The sequence below is a fragment of the Equus asinus genome, chromosome 21 (genome assembly GCF_041296235.1).
Source record: "Equus asinus isolate D_3611 breed Donkey chromosome 21, EquAss-T2T_v2, whole genome shotgun sequence".
In the NCBI taxonomy this organism is placed as follows: Eukaryota; Metazoa; Chordata; class Mammalia; order Perissodactyla; family Equidae; genus Equus; species Equus asinus.
Genome location: NC_091810.1, coordinates 77553636 through 77575417, shown reverse-complemented (window position 1 = coordinate 77575417; position 21782 = coordinate 77553636). Strand labels below are relative to the sequence as shown.

General features: G+C 40.3%; 2 protein-coding genes across 11 annotated transcripts in view; one reads left to right on the top strand and one right to left on the bottom strand.

The window, feature by feature from the left end:
- HACL1 (2-hydroxyacyl-CoA lyase 1) overlaps nt 1-7413 on the bottom strand; it is a 39362-nt gene extending 31949 nt beyond the window's left edge. For 2 of the 9 annotated variants that reach the window (XM_070493124.1, XM_070493126.1), the window contains exons 1-5: nt 7275-7413; nt 6993-7104; nt 2929-2969; nt 2240-2320; nt 854-926 (exon numbers count right to left, since the gene is read on the bottom strand). In XM_070493124.1, coding sequence (XP_070349225.1) covers nt 854-926; nt 2240-2320; nt 2929-2969; nt 6993-7085 — 288 coding nt within the window. In that variant the 5' untranslated portion in view covers nt 7086-7104; nt 7275-7413. The remainder of the gene's footprint in view (nt 1-853; nt 927-2239; nt 2321-2928; nt 2970-6992; nt 7105-7274) is intronic. The other 7 variants (XM_070493128.1, XM_070493129.1, XM_044754068.2 and 4 more) reach the window with 4 other exon arrangements.
- BTD (biotinidase) overlaps nt 7406-21782 on the top strand; it is a 40071-nt gene continuing 25694 nt past the window's right edge. The window contains exon 1 of one of the 2 annotated variants that reach the window (XM_014859473.3): nt 7406-7545. In XM_014859473.3, the coding sequence (XP_014714959.3) occupies nt 7535-7545 (11 nt within the window). In that variant the 5' untranslated portion in view covers nt 7406-7534. Of the gene's footprint in view, nt 7546-8868; nt 8981-21782 lie in introns of those variants that run through there. The other variant, XM_070493132.1, reaches the window with a different exon arrangement.

The following is a 21782-nucleotide window of genomic DNA, read 5'->3' as shown; positions in this document are numbered from 1 at the left end:
TTCATTAACCTATACCAAGATCTAGTGTTTTTGTTTTTGGTTTTTTTTTTGAGCAAGATTAGCCCTGAGCTAACATCTGCTGCCAATCCTCCTCTTTTTGCTGAGGAAGACTGGCCCTGAGCTAACATCCGTGCCCATCTTCCTCTGCTTTCTATGTGGGATGCCTGCCACAGCATGGCTTGCCAAGCAGTGCCATGCCCCGACCCAGGATCCCAACTGGTGAACCCCACGCCGCCGAAGCGGAACGTGCAAACTTAACTGCTGCACCACCAGGCTGGCCCCCAAGATCCAGTATTTTATATTAATTCTACGCTTATATTTTGAAGTTCTCACAATGATTTCTGATTTAACAACAGACTTTGCCTAATGGTTTTAACTTTGCTCATAACTTTGCACTGTAAATGCTCAAATATATTCATATTCCAAGTGTTAAACTCTCATTCTCACTTATGTGCTTTCTGTAACTATTCTTAAAACCATAGCATTTTGTTGACAAATTCTTCCAAATTTTACAAAATTTTTATATACTTTTTACTTCCCCACAGTCTGAGAGGCATAGTCTCAAACCATTTTTATTTCTGCACTTTCTCAACCCTTTGAAGAACTTACTGAGTTTAAAAGCCTGTCAAAAAGATGTATTTCTTGGAAGACTGCTCTTAACCAGAGCCTACGCTTTCTTAATATCCACACTGAGATAGTCTTGTAGTTTAGGAAAATTACCTTTAAATTACCTCAGGCACCTCCATTTTATTTTGTTTATTTTGCAGACAGGTGTTTTAATTTCATCTTCACAAATCTAATGGTGTGTAATTACGCAACTAAACTCTGGAGGAAAAATCTTAGTGTTCGGTACCTGAGGAAGCTCCTGGAAGGCTCCCATTGTTTCCTGACTTCTTTCACAGGAACCACCGATTACAAGCAAGGGCCTGAAATATTCATTTTTTTAAAGGAGAATTACAAACGAGATCGACATGAAAAATACTCAGCGGAGTACCCGATGATTAATAAACTCTCAACAGATGTTAAAAGAGAGAAAGAATGAATTACGTTTTCCCTTCAAAAGTGTAGATTTACAAAGATTTAGGAAACAACCTGATGTCGAGAACCCTTCCTCAATTTCAGAAAAATCTAAACTTTAGAATAAATGTTTTTCCTCCATGCCCCTCTCCTCCCTGCCCCTTTTGGATGCTGATGCTAAACCTTTAGGTGTGGTGATGTAAAATGAATTTTTATGCCCTTACTATTATTCTTGGGATTAGAGGAGGAGAAAATTCTTTCACACTTTCCTAAGTGAGTCTATTTGGAAATGGCAGAATGAGAGAAATTCCTCAACAATAAAATTCTCATCCTTCAAGGAGGAAAAAAAAGCTAAAGTTACTCAAAAAGTATCAGACTCTAAAGTAGGTAAGAAAGAGAAAGACTAGGAAGGAAGAAAGTTTAAGAAACACATGTCAAGAAAGAAAACTATTTCCTTCCACTAGGAAGATTCAATACTTTATGAACTGATTAAAACACAACCCCCTCAACATGACCTTATTGGTAAAGCACCCAAGAGGGAGTTAAGGTCAAGCTCAAAGCCACTTATAAAGCAAACTCAATAAATACAGGAATTTCAGCTGTCTTGCTAATTACGCAAGACAAGGTGAAGAATTAAATACATTCTTGCATACTGAGCTGGGATCTTTAAAAAATAATTCTTCACTTAAAGAGAACTATACACACATTCACATACATATATAGATACAGGTAATATATACGTATATATTCCAAAATGTTGAGTTTTTATCGCTAGTTAATTGTTTTTTATTTTCTTTCTAATAGTCTTCTTAATTTAACTTTTTACTAAGCCATCCCCTCAAAGCACTTGATTCCAAGTCTTCCCACCCCAGATCAGTGTTGCTCCACTAGGTAAAATCATGCACTGACTTTTTTGTTTTTTAAGATTGGCACTTGAGCTAACATCTGTTGCCAACCTTCTTTTCTTTTTTTTCTCTTCTTCTTCTCCTCAAAGCCCCCTAGTACATAGCTGTATATTCTAGTTGCAGGTCCTTCTGGTTGTGCTACATGGGACACCCCCTCAACATGGCTTGATGAGCGGTGCCATGTCCGCGCCCAGGATCCGAACTGGTGAAACCCTGGGCTGCCGCAGCAGAGCACACAAACTTAACCACTCCATGGAGCCGGCCCTCACGCACTGACATGTTTAAGAAAACGTTTTCAATAATAACAATCGAATTACCAGCAGTTCATGTTTGCATTTGCCATACCAGTCAAGGCATTGATGAGACCTGGGCCAGAGGTAACAAGGCATACTCCTGGCCTAAAAGCAAAACAGAATTTATTTTATTAAAAGCAGGTCAAATGTAATCCTTGATTCACATCACCTTAGGGTGCAACATGGCCATCTTCTTGGACTTCAAAGGAAGGACATACAGGTCTTTACTACAATTGCTAAAACAATTATTAGAATTTTTTTAATTAGAAAAATAAACCAGAGAAAGATTCTATCAGTCTTCCTGCAAGAAATAAGGTACTTATCATCTTTCCATTGTATTTCACTAACCTCTTTATAGCTCGCTCCTATTATATTTGGGCTAAATCAAGTTGACTACACACAGAAGCAGATTTTTGACTGCTGAATACATTTTTGTGTGTTGGGGGGAGTGTCTTTTAAAAATTTCTCAACAAATAAACATGTCAATTGGTCTTTGACAGAAAGTAACTCTGAAAAGTTGGGTTCTGCCCCAAGTTTTTTTAATGAGCTTGAATGCTTTACCCTAGGTGACTTTCTATGCTTAAAGCACTGAAGGAAAAGGTATCTCCGTATAAATCAGTTTGCCGTTTTACACTGATAAAGTAATTTCTTAAGAACCTCTGTTTAAGACAGCCTTTAAAAGAAACTGAAATAAAATGTTGACTTTAGTTTACCGGTCTGTCAGATATCCAACCGCGGAAGCAGCATAACAAGCCTACAAAGAAAAAACACCAAGACTTAAGCATATTGGGGTCAGTGTATAATAATCTACAATTAAGTTAGAGACCAGAACTTAATGGTAAAGGAGGAATTGAAATGCTTTCCATTTTATCAAGTACTTTTCTACCTGTAAATTTCAAATAATGGTTTAGTGTCTAATCTAGTTAGTTTTTCAAGGAATTTGTCCGTATTATCTAGTTTATTCATAATATCCTCTTACAATTGCTTAAATATCTACAGGATCAACAGGAACATTCTCTTTCTTATTCCTAATATTGGCAATTTGCACTTTTTCTCTTTTATTCTTCATCGGTGTTGCTACAGACTTAAATTTATTAATCTTTTCAAAGAACCAATTTTTGTCTTTGTTAATTTTTTCTCTATTGTTGACTTGTTTTCCATTTCACGGATTTCTGCTCTTGTATTTATTATTTTACTCCTTTCATTTTGGGTTTAAACTTGGTTTTCTTTTTTTGGCTTCTTAAATGTAAGTTCAGAGTATTGGTTTTTTATCTTCTTTCCTAATAGATTCACTTAAAACTATTTCCTTTAAGATCTGCTTTAGCTATAGCTTACAAGGTTGATATTTTATCTTTCCACTATCATTCAATTCAAAATGTTTTCTACAGTGATTTCTTCTTCAACCCATTGGTTAATTAGGGTCCATAGTGATGTCTCCTTTTTCATTCCTGTTATTGGTAATTTGTATTTTTCCTCTTTTATTCTTGATCATTCAGTCTACCCGGAAGTTTATTGATTTTATTAATCTTTTCACATATTTACAAAGTATCAATTGAGTAATTTTCAAATATTTTGGGATTTTCTAGTTATCTTTCTGTTATTGAATTCCAGTTTATTTCCACATAGTCAGGCTGTATATACTGTATGTTTTCAATCCTTGGAGATTTGTGGAGAGGTCCCTTATGGCCTGCATGTGGTTATTTTTCACTTTTAAACTGCACTTCAGCTCATAACAGGAAGAAAAGGGAGGTGCTAAATTAAACACAAGATAACCTGGAAAAATGCTAAAAGCCGTCTCAGATAAATCCTTCTTGTTAGTCTGGGACATCATTTTTCCAGTATTATTTCTTCTCATTTTTTGGGAAATAATAATAAATTGGGTACTTTTTAACCTCCATTCAACTTTACATGTGGTATACTGAACTTAAGTAAATCCATGTTAAGAATATAAGTGTCAAAAATTAAAAATAAATTTTTATGAATCATACTCTTACCTGGCACCACTACCATATGGCCACTAAGAAGCTGCACAAAGGCTCTGTACATTCTCTGTGTTGCTCTTCTCTATTGGCCCTTATCTCTTTTCCCTTTGCACATAAGGCCAAATTCACATAGGACAATAACAAGACAACTCCTAAGAAATACAATGCATAAAACAAAATATCTGCTACAACAAGAACACTTATTTGGGTACAGGAACATTGCCCACTTATTAAAGCAGGGTAAGAAATATTGTTGCAGAATGCAAAATACCAAACAATATATATTAAAAATGACATTCCTCTGGTAATAGATGCCCAAAGTTGAAAAGGAACTGGTTTCATGATCATAAAAAATCTACTTCTCTACCAAATTACCTCCACTCACAGTCAGAACAGTGTTTGCAGTACTTAAGAGAGCAGACTCGACCCAAACTGTTTTGACTCAAATCTCAGCTCCCCTACTTTCTATGTGTAATTTGGGGAAGTTACTCTGTACCTTGGCTTCCTCATCTACAGAATGAACATAACTGCTGTGAGGATGAAATCAGTTAATACACATAAACACTCAGAATAGTGCCTGCACACAGTAAGCTCTCCAAAACAGTGAAATTCCTCACAGTATGCCTCCTTCCTGGAAAACTGGTCAATATACGTCTTGATTACTCTACGGATCCGATGAGAGACGGTCGAGTCACAACCAACTACACCTTTCTCCTCAGTACAAACAGGCACTTGGAGCCAAGTCCTCTTCTGCCTCTTGGATGGCTTCTTTGTTCTCACATTCTCTTTCAATCATCCCGTCATTACCCTCAGTTCGGGCACTAGTTACGGCTTCCTTTGACTACTCCAAAGAGTCAGGTTGACTGAGGGACACATGCACTGGGAATGGCCTACAGGTATCTCAGACTCACTCAGATCAAATTTGAACTCATTACCATGTCCCTCCAAACTGACTCCTCCCTCTGTATTCCCAATCTAAGTCAGTGGCACCATGAGCGACCTAGTCAGTCAACAAGTCCAAACCTAGGAATCATCTCCAGAAGAGCCTGTCCTCTCTTTCCTAGTTGGCTAACACCTACTCATCCTTCAAGACAACTCAGGCATCATCTCCTCCAGGAAACCTTCTCTGAAGTCTCAGGCTGAGCTAGGTATCTTTTTCTGGGCTTCCATAGCACCCTGGATATATCTCTATCACAGCACTCACCGTATTATAATAAAATTGTCTCTTAGTGTCTGTCTCCACAGGTTATAAGCCCCTCAAAGACAGCAAGTGCATATCATTCATCTCCATAGCCAGTACCCAACAAAGCACCTGGGACTGAAGGAGGCCCTCAACTAAGCTTATAGGGACTGAAATAAAACTTCAAGCTGCCCTTCTGAGCCATACTTTATACTACCATGAAAACCATGTTTTGAAAGTACATAGCTAATTACGTCTCCCACCTATTTAGAAAAACCTTTCACCCAAGGCTTATTGAAAAAAGTCCACACTCCTTTTCCAGCTATAGACTTTCTACCAACTCCCCTTGGCATACCTATCCAGTATTACAGTCCAGCATGCCTTTAAGCTACCTTGATGAAACAGCACGAACAAACTTTGCCTCTACAGGTAATCTTCTCTGTCCCACACAAAGAGAACTAGTCACCCTTTATATATACTGTTCCTTACACATAGATCGATTCAGAGCTATTATACTAGATAAATTTTCAGTGTGCCTTGCCCTCACCTTCCCAGACTATGATTAACTTCAAGGTCAAGACTAAACCTCATGCCTTCATTGTATCTCCCACAGGTTATGTAACACACAAATGCACCACAATTCTTGCCCTCCAGGAGCTCACATCTGACGGCAGAGGAAGGGCACCACTTAAGGAGGTCAAAGCAGCTGGCTGAGTAAGAGGGGAAGAGCCTCAGGGTGCAACATCAGGGTGGAAAGCAGGAACAGGTAGCTTTAGATAGACTGACAGGATATGGCACTGCAGGAGTGGATTCTTGGTCTGCTAAGCTAGCATTGCTGAGAGAAGGAGGAGGCTGGGTTGACAGAGGAGGAACCAAGACTGGATGGACAAAATGTTCTATCTCCCTTTCTCAAGCTTCCCCATAAGTTTCTAAGAAAGGTGTCAGCAGGATATGTTGGAGCGAGCACTGGAGTGGGATTTAGGACATCTGAGTTCCAGTCGTGGCTTTACCATTTGGGATACCCATCACCTTGCAGGGCTGCCTACTACATAACATGAGACTTGGCCTTCACCCATTCATCTCCCAGGTACTCCCTGAGGACCTACCACGTGCAGGCATCACCTAGGCAGTGGGGATACAGATGTGTCAAGAAGAAATAATATCCCTGCCCTCCTAGAGCTCACACCCTAATAGGAAAGTCAGGCCAGACAAACAATACACAGACACATCACACATATGAGAGGGACGGACAAGGGGCCCAGATTCAGACTGGGAAACTGTCCTCACCAATTCTTAAACTCCACACTTGGCAGAGCATAATGCTGTATAGTGTTAAGAGCATGGACTCCAGACCCAGAATACCTGGGTTCAAATCCTGGCTCCACCAATACCAGCTGTCACCTTGGGCAAGATACTTAACCTCTCTGTGCCTCCCTTTGTAGAATTAGCAATTAGGATTGACTAGGATTAACAATAGCTCTTGCCTCATAAGTTTGTCGTGATTGGTACCTGTAAAGTATTGGGATACTGGTAACGCTAACTGTCTGCAATGAATAGGTGCTATTATTATTAATCATTCCCAATAATGCATGCGGCTCCCAGCGTCCATACCCACCGCTTGCTCATTCCTCATCCCGACGTATCTGATGCCCAGCTCCTGGGCGGCAAAGGCGATTTCGGTCACCGGGATGCCCACGACGCCAAACATGTACTTCACCCCCTGGGGACTAAGAACTGCGTGAGAAACGTCCGCCACTCGCTTCCCTCCCAGGGCGCTGAATGGAACACCTCATGCAAACCTCCCTCCCACCCGCACCGCGCTCCGCGTCTCCTAGACAACGTCTAGACCCGCGTCGGCTTCCGTCGGCGCCTTTCCCTCTAGGAGGGTCAGTCGTACTTGCGTTTTCAGGGCCTGGGCGATGACTTTAGCACCAGGCACCTGCTCCTCGTCTCTGTTGCCGCGCTCTGCCGAGTTACTTTCCGACATCGTCCACCTAAAAGTTCGAGGCACTCGCTCGAGGAGAGCAAGCTGACACGGAGTCACCCAGCCAAAGAAACCCCGAAGACAGCCAGGGCCCAGTTGTGGGATCCCTTCTCTGACTGACAGGAGGAGAGGCGGGGCTAAAGCCAGCCCGCCCTCAGGATAGGCTGCGGCCTATGCCGAGCAGGTAAGAAAACCAGCCTCGGCGGCCTGTCGCCATTGTCTGACCCGCCACCCGAGCAGTTTCCGGGCCGCGGAGGGCGAGCGGTGCCTGCGCGTAGTCGGAGCGGAAGGCGGGCCAAGAGCAGGGGCGGAGGGGGCGTGGCGCGGGCGAGCTCCCCGGGCCCCGCCCCCGCCCCCGCCGCCGCCCCCGCCGCTCTCGGGGTGCTGCCGGCTCCGCAAAGGCTGCTAGGAGCCCGGTGGGCTGGATGGCGGCTGTCGTTGGGCCAAGTCATCTCTGGGTCGTGTTGTCATGCTTCCGCGTCCCTTGGGTTCTAGGCTTTTGCTTCCACTCGTATTGATGTATGCTTTCATAGCTTTGGCTTTGCAGTCTGTGAAAAGCGTAGTAGTACGCGTTAATTAAATATGTAAGGGGATGTCTGTCCTTTACTCTCATTTTACTGTAGATGAGGACCCCGGGTTCCCAAGCGAGAGTAACTGAGCTCTTGGACCCAGACCATGCTGCACACGCCCACTGTTGTACTTTATTCACTGTTGAGCCTTTAGACCGCAAGAGAGAAGAAGTGTATCTTGAACCTAGTTAATCTACTTATCTGTCAAGTAAAATTGACGTTCCAGAAAGACGCAAACCATTCTTTGTGTGGCTTTGAGTAGTCCTTGGCTCAGTGTCTTCTGTCCCTGTTTGAGGAGCATGGACTCAGCCCCCGTTCTATAATGTAGTGTTGTTTATATCATATCTGTGTGGCAGGCTGTGTGATGCGATTCTATGCACCCGAATCACTTGGAAAGCTTTTTAAAAATACAGTTGCTTGAACCCTACTGCACATCTGAATCAGCTTCTCGGGAGAAGTTAGGCACCTGTATTTTTCTAAACCTGCTACCTAATTTTGATTTGCAGCCCAGCTTGAGAACCGCTAGTTCTGTACTCATGCTACAAGCATGAGTTAATATTAATTAAAAGTGTGTTGCCTATTACCAAAGTAATACTCTTGGTTAATTTGGATTTACAGGTTCAAGGCCAGGTTGACACTGGCCGCACAGACTCTGCAGATCATAGTTCAATGGGCCTTGTGCCTTCTCTGTCGAATGAATCACTGACAGAATCACTCAGTAATCAAGTGTGGTGAAAATTGAACTATCGGTTGGAAGAAATCCTCTGAACTCAGATTAACTGATTTTGCAAAAGGATAAATTGTCAACTGACTGGATTCTGCCCTTTAGCAATGGGCCAAGTCAAACTATTTAAACTTGCTTTCACCTTTGTACCTTTCTGTTTAGGGTACAATGTTGCCCTGTTCCCCGAGGTCTGATGATTCAGCGGAAGTGGCGAGAGTCCTCACCCCAGGATTAGCAGGCCCTGGGAGCAACTCCTTTCAATCCAATAAATTACAGGATTCCGCAGTTCTTTTGTAAATTTATCCAAGGCCTTTGGTGCAGACTTTGTAAGCGTTAACCACATCTCTATTACTTTCATTGGTGGTAGGCATGGAATTTTATTTATTGGATATTTTATTGGAATTTTGTTTGGTTTTGTTTATTTATTTATTGGTGGAAGGAGGTCAAAGGAGGAATAAATCTAATTTTTTTAAAAGAAAAGGCTAAGGTAATGATGACATACTCTCCGAAGAGCAGAGCCAGTCATCATAGAGTCTTAATACTGATTGCTCTCTTTGTGGGTTCTGGACCTGAGATTAGGAGAGAGTTATTTGGCGGCTTTCTTCCATCGAGGTGAAGAGAATATCCAGGCAACTGGGTAATTTGGTAACAGTTGAAAATATAGCACCTGGAGAAAATATGCTCTGTAAGATGTAAAACAGGTAGCTTCTACAGGTAGTACTCCTTAGGCCCAAAAAGTATGACAGTACGTTTTAATTTCAGTAAACTAACAAGGTCACTAAAAATATTTGTGATTATTTAAAAGCATAACACTAGCTGAACCTGTGAGAAATATTCTCACAATCCTATTTTATGAAAATGATAAGTGTTTGATTATCAGAAGCAGAAATGAATTAGGGTTATTTGTGATGCTTTATAGAATGGCTGAAAGTAAAAGTAAAATGGCTGAAAGAGAATAGAAAACGGAAACTGAGTATTTTAAATACAAACAAAAAGCAAGCAGCAATAACAAAAAAGGAAATCTATGTAGAACCCTATTTTTTTAGACTTTCTTTTTTTTTAGATTTTTTAATGTTTTTTTTAACTTTTTATTGAGATTATGATAGTTTACAACCTTGTGAAATTTCAGTTGTACATTATTGTTAGTCATGTTGTAGGTGCACCACTTCACCCTTTGTACCCTTCCCCCACGCCCCTTTTCCCCTGGTAACCACCAATCAGTTCTCTTTGTCTCTGTGTTTAACTTCCACCTATGAGTGGAGTCATACAGAGTTCGTCTTTCTCTGTCTGGCTTATTTCACTTAACATAATACCTTCAAGGTCCATCCGTGTTGTTGTGAATGGGACGATTTGTCTTTTTTTATGGCTGAGTAGTATTCCATTGTGTTTATACACCATATCTTCTTTATCCAATCATTAGTTGATGGGTATTTAGGTTGCTTCCACGTCTCGGCTATTGTAAATAATGCTGCAGTGAACATAGGGGTGCATGGGTGCCGGGGTCCCACCCCGGCTGAGTCCAGATTCCTGAGGGATGGATGGCGTCGGCGCAATGAGGGGAAAATAAAGGGGACGTGAGACTTCGGTTGGTGTTAGCAAGTCCAACTTTACTGTGCACAAGTGTTGTTTATATATTTTTCAGGATTTGTACAGAAGTAGTTCTACAAATATTCTCAGAGAGATAAGGAAGTAAAAAACGAGCACAAGAATATTTATTAGCATTCCATTCTATATAGCATAAGGTTAGTGATCGTCTTCTCCGCAACTAACTAGTGTTTGTTGTCTCTAAGCAAAAAGAGATAGGTACCTAGACACCTGTTGTAATTCATGGTAAAGTTAAATCAAAGAGAGAAGGTCCAGGCCTCCGGACAGGACAGCAGTCCGTCTGTTTACATCCTGGGGGAGCCATCCCTGCCTCCCTCAATCATTTATGCCATTAGTGTAGATGGTTAATGGGAACAAAAGGCGACTCCAGGGTGTCTTATCCCCAGGGCTATCTGCATTCTCAGTGGGCAGTTAAACATCTTTACGTTTTCGCGCCCTTTAGGGGGTGAAAGCATTCCTTTGTCTTTTAGATTGTAGAGCTAACAGTCCCTTAAGCACACTGCCGGAGAAAGTATCATTTTGTTAGTAAAGTAAAGGGCTGAAAAGCTAAGCTAAACTATATATCTTCAAGAATAAAAAACAGAAATAAGTATAGACATAACTTTAATAGAAAGCATGCATGTAATCCAGAAAATATCAGGGGTGTCGGCCGGCCATTCTTCACCGAGGGGCATCCCTGCACCCCTCGGCCCTTCTACTCATCAATTGTTTATTATTTATTGCTTTTAGGAGAAAACCTCTATAACATTTTAGCAGAAAGCAGAAGGTCAAGAATAATATATAGATACTTCTTGATCATCCAATTAACCAGCAAACTTAGAAGGACGATGCATATATATTTAGACAAAGAACTGGAGGGAGAAGGAAACATTAACCAGATGGAGGCCATAAACCTAATTTGACATCTTATCTGGGCAGGATTCCTTTCTGATTGTCTCAAATGGGACTGTGTGCTCCTCCAATAATTAACTGAAAAATATCTTGAAAGTTACCTGCAGGTGGTCACATTCTCTTACTATAGCTAATTCTCCTGGGAGGTAGTGCCTCCCAAGCAGCCACCCAAAGGAGTGAAAACTAGAGGTTAAGAAAGGAAAAGGAATGAAGGGCAATTAAAAGCAGCACAGGTTTCAGAACTATGTGAGGGGCCGGCCGGTTATTCTTCACCAAGGGGCGACCCTGCACCCCTCAGCGTTAATCGGCTGGACCCTGTCGAACAGCCAATCAAATGATGTAGCCACAGCTCCCGGCACATGGGACTTTTGGAATTGCTGATTTCAAGTTCTTTGGATACATACCCAGTAGTGGGATGGCTGGGTCATAAGGTATTTCTATTTTTAATTTTTTGAGAACTCTCCATACTGTTTTCCATAGTGGCTGCACCAGTTTGCATTCCCACCAACAGTGTATGAGGGTTCCTTTTTCTCCACAACCTCTCCAACATTTGTCACTTTTTGTTTTGGTTATTTTTGCCTTTCTAACAGGTGTAAGGTGATATCTTAATGTAGTTTTGATTTGCATTTCCCTGATGATTAGTGATGGTGAGCATCTTTTCATGTGTCTATTGGCCATTCGTATATCTTCTTTGGAGAAATGTCTGTTCATGTCCCCTGCCCATTTTTTGATCAAGTTGTTTGACTTTTTGTTGTTGAGCTGTGTGAGTTCTTTATATATTATGGAGATTAACCCTTTGTCGGATAAATAACTTATAAATATTTTTTCCCAATTAGTGGGTTGCTTTTTGGTTTCAATCCTGTTTTCCCTTGCCTTGAAGAAGCTCTTTAGTTTGATAAAGTCCCATTTGTTTATTCTTTCTATTGTTTCCCTCGTCTGAGGAGTTATGGTGTCCGAAAAGATTCTTTTGAAACTGATGTCAAAGAGTGTACTGCCTATATTCTCTTCTAGAAAGCTTATTGTTTCAGGCCTAATCTTTAGGTCTTTGATCTATTTTGAGTTTATTTTTGTGAATGGTGAAAAAGTATGGTCAATTTTCATTCTTTTACATGTGGCTGTCCAGTTTTCCCAGCACCGTTTGTTGAAGAGACTTTCTTTTCTCCATTGTAGGCCCTCAGCTCCTTTGTCGAAGATTAGCTGTCCATAGATGTGTGGTTTTATTTCTGGGCTTTCAATTCTGTTCCATTGATCCATGCACCTGTTTTTGTACCAGTACCATGCTGTTTTGATTACTGTAGCTTTGTAGTATGCTCTGAAGTCAGGGATTGTGATGCCTCCAGCTTTGTTCTTCTTTCTCAGGATTGCTTTAGCAATTCGGGGTCTTTTGTTGCCCCGTATGAATTTTAGGATTCTTTGTTCAATTTCTGTAAAGAATGTCATTGGGATTCTGATTGGGATGGCGTTGAATCTGTAGATTGCTTTAGGTAGTATGGCCATTTTAACTATGTTTATTCTTCCAATCCATGTGCATGGAATGTCTTTCCATCTCTTTATGTCGTCATCAATTTCTTTCAGGAAAGTCTTGTGGTTTTCGTTGTATAGATCTTTCACTTCCTTGGTTAAATTTATCCCAAGGTGTTTTATTCTTTTTGTTGCGATTGTGAATGGGATTGAGTTCTTGAGTTCTTTTTCTGTTACTTCATTGTTAGCGTATAGAAATGCTACTGATTTATGTATGTTGATTTTATACCCTGCAACTTTGCTGTAGCTGTTTACTATTTCTAATAGTTTTCCTGTGGATTCTTTGGGGTTTTCTATATATAAGATCATGTCGTCTGCAAACAGTGAGATGTAGAACACTATTTTTAAAACCAACATTGAAAACTGTACAGTAGGAAATGTGCTATAGGAAATATGTCAACATAAACAGAGCAGGAAATAAAATAATATAATAGTTCTTTAAATAAAACAGATTAAATTGATTTTGTTTGCTTCTCGTTGAATTTGTGAGTTGCAAAGTACCCAAGGCTTGAAGCAAAACCACTGAAAAGCAACTTTATTAGTGAAGTGTCAGGGAGAGATTTAAGGCCATCTACCAGAGGACAGGCACTGGGAGTTTGTCCCAGCTGCCATCTGACCTGGAGAAAGTGGAATTCCTGCCCCTGGCTTGGGCCCAAAAGCGCTTCACCTTTGCTCTGCATTTTAATGCCAGCAAGACCCAGAGCAGGAGCAGGGAACACTGTGGGGCAGAAACTGAAGGAACGTTGTTTCCCTGTTTCAGCTTTGTCTTAATCCATTGTGTGTGTGTGTGTGTGTGTGTGTGTGTGTTTTAAAGCAAATTTGGAGCAGTTTGACATCAGCAATCATTAAATCACTGACAAGGATTTTTATTTTGTGTAAAAATGCACCAGGAAATGGTGACAACTGTATGTCATGCTATGAGGACATAAGAGATTCACCTCAAATGGCTTAGAAATCGTAATCTAGTACTTCTCAATATGATGGAACTCCACACTTGGGGGTGGCCCACGAGGGAGGGGGCGGCACCTAGTACCTATGAAACATGGTACCAGGATTGAAATGTTTTCTGTTTTCATTTGTTTCTTCTGTTTTACCATTAGCCTTCATTACCCTCCCTTCTTTTAGCTTCTTAAATTGTACCTTATTGTTTTGTTTTGATTTTAATCTGTTCTCTGTCCGAGAGACAAAGAATCCGCTCTGGGGCAGAATCTCTGAATGATTCCCAGGGTTTGAGTTGAACTGGAGTTTAACACCAGGTGGGGGGCATCTTCGTAATGAAGAACTCAAGCCCTTAAACTTCTTTCTGCATCATGATCTTTGAGTTCCTCTTCAGAGCTTAACTGTGGTTTATTGTTTCATTCAATTTTTAAAAGACATTTAATATTTATGACATCTTTCAGACACATGAATAGGAACAGAGGTTAATACACGCTCATGTATCCAGCCCCTACCTTAAGAAATACATTACAAATACAGTGATGCCCCCTGTGTATCCCTCCCATTTCGCCTCCTTCCTTATGCCCTAGAGGTAACCACTGTCTTGAATTTGGTGTTTATGATTCCCACGTTATCCGTTCTTTGGGTGATGGACATTTAGGTTGTTTTTAGCTTTTCAGTGTTGTAAAAAGTTTTCTCTGGATGTTCTTACATGTCTCCTTTTGCACGTGTTTTATGTATGTGTATCTAGGAGTGGGTCATCATCAATTTTACTAGATATTGCCAAATTGGTCTCCTACTGTACCAGTTTATACTCTCACCATCTGTATATGTTGGGAGAACTCCCCTTTCTCCACATTCTCAAGTGTGCAATTTAAAATTTTTTGCCAATCTGATAGATGTGAAATGGCTACTCATTTCCATTTCCATGACTACTAATGAAGAGATATAGGTATGGATATAGATATATAGTTGTAGATATAGATACAAATATGTCATCTGAATTTCTTCTTCTGTGATTTACTGTTTATGTCTTTTGTCCATTTATTTTCTTCTTTTCTTATTTATTTGTAGATATTCTTTATATATTCTGAATAGTTATTTTTTGTCTTTTAACTTTGTTTATAGTTACTTTTTTTTTTAAAGATTTTATTTTTCCTTTTTCTCCCCAAAGCCCCCCAGTACATAGTTGTGGGTCCTTCTAGTTGTGGCATGTGGGATGCCGCCTCAGCACGGCTTGATGAGCGGTGCCATGTCTGCACCCAGGGTCCGACCCAGCAAAACCCTGGGCCACTGAAGTGGAGCGTGTGAACTTAACCACTCAGCCACGGGGCTGGCCCCTGTTTATAGTTACTTTTGAGGTACAAAGTTGTGGGTTTTTTGGTGTGTGGTCACATTTGACAATTCTTTTCCCTTATGTTTTATACTCTCTGTAGCTTAAGAAAACTTTCCCTAACATGAGGTTATGGAGATTTTTTTCTATACGCCCCCAGTTCTCCCTGTAGATCTGTCTCACAGAATAAAGCTGATCTCTTTTCCCAAAAGCTGATGCCATAATTAATTGGCTAGTTTATGCACATCCAGCAAGTGAACCCCAAATTTGTGTGGTAACAGTTGGCAACCAGAAAGGGACGAGGTCCTGTCACTGCTCGCCTGAGGCTCTGGAACTCCTGGCAGGATATGGAGTCTTTTCATCAACTGTAAGTGGCAGAGTAGACAATTTCATCTAGAGGCTCGACTGGTTGGATTCTCATCCTCCCCCTCCACTCCCCCTCCCCCCCTCCCCCCCCTCCCGCTCTAGGCCCCAAGGCATTTTTTTCCTTTGGGAGAAGAAAACAGCTCCAGATCGGAGTCTTTTGGGTGAGTGACCTCATTGAAAACACGGCTGTTCCTAAAATTGTCTAATATCTCTTCAGGATTGTGAGTTAGAAGCCCCAGTGATGAGACTCTTGCTGGGTTAAAGTCTCAAGGCTAGGATTGTGGATTTAAGGGAGACACCATAGAAGGTTTCAGCTGCTTGGGCGCTCACTCAAAAGGATTAGGTTCAACTTTTGAGCTCTGGGGTAGAGTCCCAGAGAATCATGTTTGTCTGTGTCTGACTGTGTTCTTTGTTAAAGTTGGTTCTTGGGGACTGAGTTTCTCGGTGATCGTAACAAACTCTCTTTAGAAATTACCTTGTTTGTTGCGGCCACCTTGGGCAAAGCTCCCTAAAATGAGAATAACTATAAACAGCTGGCGAGATAACCTGGGATAAGTTAAAATTACAGTGGCCCCTTTGGCCTTCTTTTGAGCTTTTGAACCAAGAAACAAAGAAATCTTTAAAGAGTCAAGTGCTGCACCTTTTTAACCTAAAGTTTCCAGAAGCTGTAAATGTTTACAAAGAACTGCAGAATCTCACCAAGCTTGCTTTGTATCCTGAGGGCTGGGCTTGATAATTGTCAGGTTGTGGGGGTCCCAGAACTACAGTGGGACAAAAATGTAATTGCATTCCATTTTGCAGTCAGAGATGGTCAGGCAGAATTGCAAGTTGCACTCCCACTTGTGCCTAAGGACCCTACCAAACTGCCGTCAGCCTCAGGGGAATTACATTGGCCGTTAGGGGCAAGCCTTGGCTTGGCCTTCATTGTGAGGATCTTGGTTTCTGGAATGCCCAAAATGCTCACGATCTCGTTCTAGCTGAAGCATAAATATACTTTTGGCCAGCCATGTCTAAATTCTGAAACAGTGGGAAATGCTAATTCAATCACCACCTGTAGCCCCTTAGGCTGCATTTTCCCCGAATTGGGCAACTTTTAGCTATGCGTAAGTGGTATGAGCTACTGTGCACTCATTGGTTTATTGATCCTTCTCCTCCGAGAGGTGGTCACTATTTTTCCTTGTCTCTGTCTTTTGGGTCATTTGTCATAAAAAGGGAAAAACTACAGGGCAAGAAGCAGGCATCTCCATAAGTCTGTTGTCTGGATGGGCCGCAGTTGACTTTGCTGTAGGGCCCACCTATGGAGTATGTGCATAAAGTGGAAGCTGTTGCTAAGGGGCTTCTTGGAAGCCAGAAAAGGCTGCAAAATTGGTGGGCATGGGTTGAACAGTGAAGAGCCATTAGGGCACTCACCACCTCAAGAAGACTCCTGTGATAGGATAAGTTGGTCGTGGAAGAGGGTAGATGACAGGTCCCCTGCTAACCTCAAGAAAATGTCCATGCAATCAGGTACTCTGTAAAGCACACACAATCAGGTACTCTGTAAAGCACCTCCCTTCTAGATACTAATCTGGCTCCCAGAGACTCAAGGTGTAGCTAAAGCTGTTAATGTGCATATAAGATGAGATTTTTTTCCTTTTTTCTTGTTCTGTGTCTTGAGAGCTTGGCTTTGTGACCGCTTTGGTCTCCGCCATCTGGAGGACACACATACTGGTGTGTATCTTGGTGGCCAGTTGACTAGACTGGGGTTCCAAGATGTTCTCTCTTTGTCCTGTTGTCTCAGCTCTCAGGGGAGGTTGTCATGAGGGGTCCCAATCCATTGGGACCTTTGTCATCTCAGGCTTCGTTGCTTGTTAGTGGACTACTGCTCGTGCAATGGAAGCTTTTGCTTTCTTTGACTATTTTGGGGAGTGAATTTCTGGATCTTGTGAGGGATGCTTGTTTTGCACTCTCTTTTGGGGACACCTCTTGCATCTGTAGTTAAGCCATAAATACTTACTGGTTTGAGTCACTATTAAGATCCTGCTTGTCAAAGGTCAGAGTATAGATCCTTAAATTGGAAAAACTTATAAATTGAAAAAATGTAGGTGAAAGGGTGGGTCAACCTCTTTTATTGTTGCAAGACTGGAAATGCAGCTCTAGAGGCAGTTCAGATTCCACCCATTTCCCTTATCTCAAAGAGCTTGCAAACTTTCTGGGAAATATCTAGCCCATCACCAATTCCTAAGACTGAAGGGAAAAAAAAAGGAAAAGAGGAAAGAAAAATGGCCATAACAGCACCTTTGCCAACAATCTAGCATCTTGAGTGTCTTCTCGACAAATATTAGTGAAAAAACCTTAAAAAATATTTGGATCATAACTAGGGAGCTTTGTATTACTGTACCTGATTCATGGCAGTAATTTTAAAACAATAGCTGTGGAGTCTCTGTGTATGTGCATGTATGTTATATATGTATGATATTTTACCTCAGGGTGGTATAATTTCTAAAGAGCTCTATTCAATTGGCTTAAAGTAAGCCTTTATATAAATTATTTCTAAATGTAATAGGAACTAACCCAAATGTCTTTCAAGTTAACATGATATAAATTAATTTTTGGTAAATGAAAACTTATTTAAGATTCTTGGTTTGATTTCAATGGATATGTCCTCAGAGTTATCAGCATTGGATATGATGCAGCCTTTGTTCTGTGTTTATAGGTGAAATAAGCTGATGTTATCTCTATTACAAAACTGGTTAGCAAAAATAATAACTTAAAATGATAGCTAATTTGGTCTAATGTCTCATGAAGTTTTGTAGGCAATCTAAATAATTATTGGGAACAAGTAAACTAAATAGATGTGAAAAAGATAAAGAATTGGGTAAACTTATGTGTTACGGCATGTATATTTAAGATAACTTCCAAAAGCTCTGTGGTAACTTGAAACATTGAAGTTTTGCTAGGTGAAATTAAATGATAAAGATTCATTGAGGGGCCGATCCAGTGGCATAGTGGTTAAATTCGTGTGCTCTACTTCAGCGGCTCAGGGTTTGCAGGTTTGGATCCCAGGCGCAGACCTACACACTGCTCATCAAGCCATGCTGTGGCTGGCCCCACATATAGAATGGAGGAAGATTGGCATGGATGTTAGCTTAGGGACGATCTAACTCAAGCAGAAAAAAGAGGAAGTTGGCAACAGATGTTAGCTTGGGGCCAATCTCCCTCACCCAAAAAAATGAAATAAAATAAAAATCATTGACTATCTGGGTCATTTTCAAATAAGATACAATACTGGAACGTTATTGCTAAACATATCTAAGTTTATCTACTTTTGGCTTCTTATTACAAAGAAGCTAAAAGATGTTTGGGTCTCTTAGTAAACATTTCTTATATTTTACTAAAAATTATACTATGGGGGCTAGCCCGGTGGTGCAGCAGTTAAGTTTGCACATTCTGCTTCAGTGCCCCAGGGCTCTCCAGTTTGGATCCTGGGTGCGGACCTATGCACCACTTGGCAAGCCATGCTGTGGCAGGGATCCCACATTTAAAGTAGAGGAGGATGGGCACAGATGTTAGCTCAGGGCCAGTCTTCCTCAGCAAAAAGAGGAGGATTGGTGGCAGATGTTAGCTCAGGGCAAATCTTTCTTAAAAAAAATTATACTATGAAGTAGCATGTTTCTAGAAATTATGAAAAGTGTGTAGAATGCTAATATAAAAGTTCATAATTGCTTACTTTTTAGGTTTCACTAAGGTCTGTAAGGGTTAAAATTCTAATTAATGTATGTAATTGAAGCTACTAAAAATTAATAAGGAAAACATCTTTGTATTCAAAGAATTAGATGTATGTTTTCAATAAAGAAGTTATAAAAAATGGAAATACTTTTGTTTGTTTTGTTAAGAAAGATAAATTTGTCCCAAAGTATGAGGAAGGGAAAAAAGGGAAGGCATGGGACAATTCTGAATGTAAGAAAAAAGTTATAGAAGGTTTGTAGAGGAGGACCCCTAAAAAAAGAGTTTTATGCATGATCAAGTTGGCTAAGATTGAAGTAAATCTAATTAAAGGAGTTTTAGTGTCAAAAGTAAGCTGGAACAAAATTAGAATTTGGTTTTCTCTCTCAAAAGGATAATTTTCTTGAACTTTTAGTCTGCTCCTGATAAAGAGATTATGAAGGGTTTTTTTTTTTTCTTTCAGGAGCCTACCGGAAGGGTAGGGATTTTATGTTTTATCAAAATAAATTTCCGATATTTTTTTGTCAGATCTTTAGTCACAAGTGCTAACGTTTTTCTTACAGCTATTTAATTTTCTGCATTGGCCTGAAAATCTGGAATTGTCACCATGCTTAAATAGATAACTAAACCTTGTTTCACAGAGAGTTATGATAGTATGAGAGTAAATGTTCTTGATGTAAGTGTTTTTAAAATTATATAACATTTCTAAAATTCTGATCTGTCCCTGTTGTCAGCTGTAACTCTAGTTATTATCTTGAAGTGTTGTATGTCACAGAAATAGCCAAGTGCTTTGTCAGTTGCCCTTTTTGAGTCTTTGTCACTTGCAGATAGTTGTTGTTTTACTCTGATGTTTTTGCAGATATGTTTCATCTTCAGAGAGATTCATGGAAAGGACTCTGACACTTGCTCTAGCATACAGGTTTCTGATAAACTTTCAGATCGTAAAACTGAGCTGGGTAAGAAATTACAGAACTCTAATGGAGAAATTGATGACTTCATGAAACTTCCAACAGAAGATTAAGCTCAGGGATCGATTACACAGGACTGAATGAACTGATAAGGATGATTATAAATTTTATGACTTTCCATTTTAGATATTGCTGATTTTAGGTGTTTTGGTTTTTTTCCAGAATTAAGGAAACCTTTTTCTCTTTTCTCTTAAAAGCACTGCTATATTGACATATAGCAATTTGGCAAATTATACTTTTGTAAGAAGAATTGAAATATTTATCCTTTTTTCTCCCTCCCTGACCCCTCTGGCATTTGGAAACTCTTAGTGAGTATTGTTTTCATGGCATTACAGTTATTTGCATAAGTTCAGTAAGAATCCGTTCTCCATATAACAGGACACAATTAGAAACACTGGTTATATTATCAAAGCTTTGACTGGAATGTCGTATTTGAGAGAAACATACAGACTCAGATATGACAAGACAGCTTTTGAGCAGCAAAGATTGGACTTTATGGAATAAAGCCCCTTGGAAATATTGGCTTGGTCCCTTGCTTACAGGGTTCCCAGCAACCTTAGCTGTTGAGTAAAGAAGGAAACTCAGGATATTTTGGAGACCTTGAAAAGAGAGGAATTCACACAAATCTGTAGGTATTGTAGGTGGAGTCTGATGACAAGTTCTTTGCTTGGCTTTCCTGGCCTCAAGAGGCCTTTAAGTTTCAATCTGAGATTCCTTATGAAAAGTTCCAGCAAAGCAGATTTAAAAGAGCCTATATGATCAATTGCTATTCTTGCTGTACTTATGTAAATAATTGGGCCAAGCTTATTGAAACTAGACTTATTTTGGCAACCAGTTAGTCTTAATTTGACTATCTTTGGTAAAATGAGGGTGATTTTAGAGAGAAAAATTATATTTCAATAGAAACTATAGTATATATTCATGGATATTAGGTTCTCATTCTGATAATTGTCTTTGAGGTTTTGTTTTATATCTGTTAACTGCCCTGGATCCTGAATCCTTCCGGTCTCTTGAAATATGTGGCTACAAATCTCCAAACTAACATTTTCAATTTTTTTCCATCATTTTCATTTGGAATCATTGAGAACTGAACCTGCCCTTTTTCCAGAAGCTTTGCAAACTGAAGCTGGACAATTTGGTATAAACTTAAGAGAGGTTCATGTCTGTTGCTGTGTAAGCCATTCAGAAAGATACCTGAACACCTGATGACTTCATCAGAGACATTTCAAGCTGCAAAAGATGCTTTGACTCTGACATCTAGAAATCCTTTGACTGGCTGCCCCCTGGGCTCAAAAACTGGTTTATAATTTGTTCAACCGTTAACCTTGTTTTTCTTTTTGTTTCTCTAGAAATGCTGCTTATTAAATACATGGTTACTTGCTTACACAATATAGGCCTAACTTTTGGAGCCCACCTGCATCACTGTCTTACTAAAAGACTTATTTGATGAAATGAAACAACCTACACTCCTTATCAGGAGGAGGAAGAGCTGTTGTTGCCCTGCGTCCCTCAAGATTGAGGATGGAACAACAAAAAGGAGGGATTCTTAACCATGGCCCCTCTAGGACCAGTTCAGCTGACCCCATCTCTTATCAACAGAGTGATTAAGAATTGCCTTTCAGAAAATCTGCAAAGTCACATAGCCAGAGAGTGCATAAAAGAAGAAATCTTGACCTGAAATGACCACAGAACCAAAGATCCTCCTTCCCATGGAACCCAAGGACTGGGACATGACTGGAACTTGAAAGTCGGACTCTTATCAGAAGTGAGGGGTCCCTCATTCAGGAAGATCCAGTGTTAAAA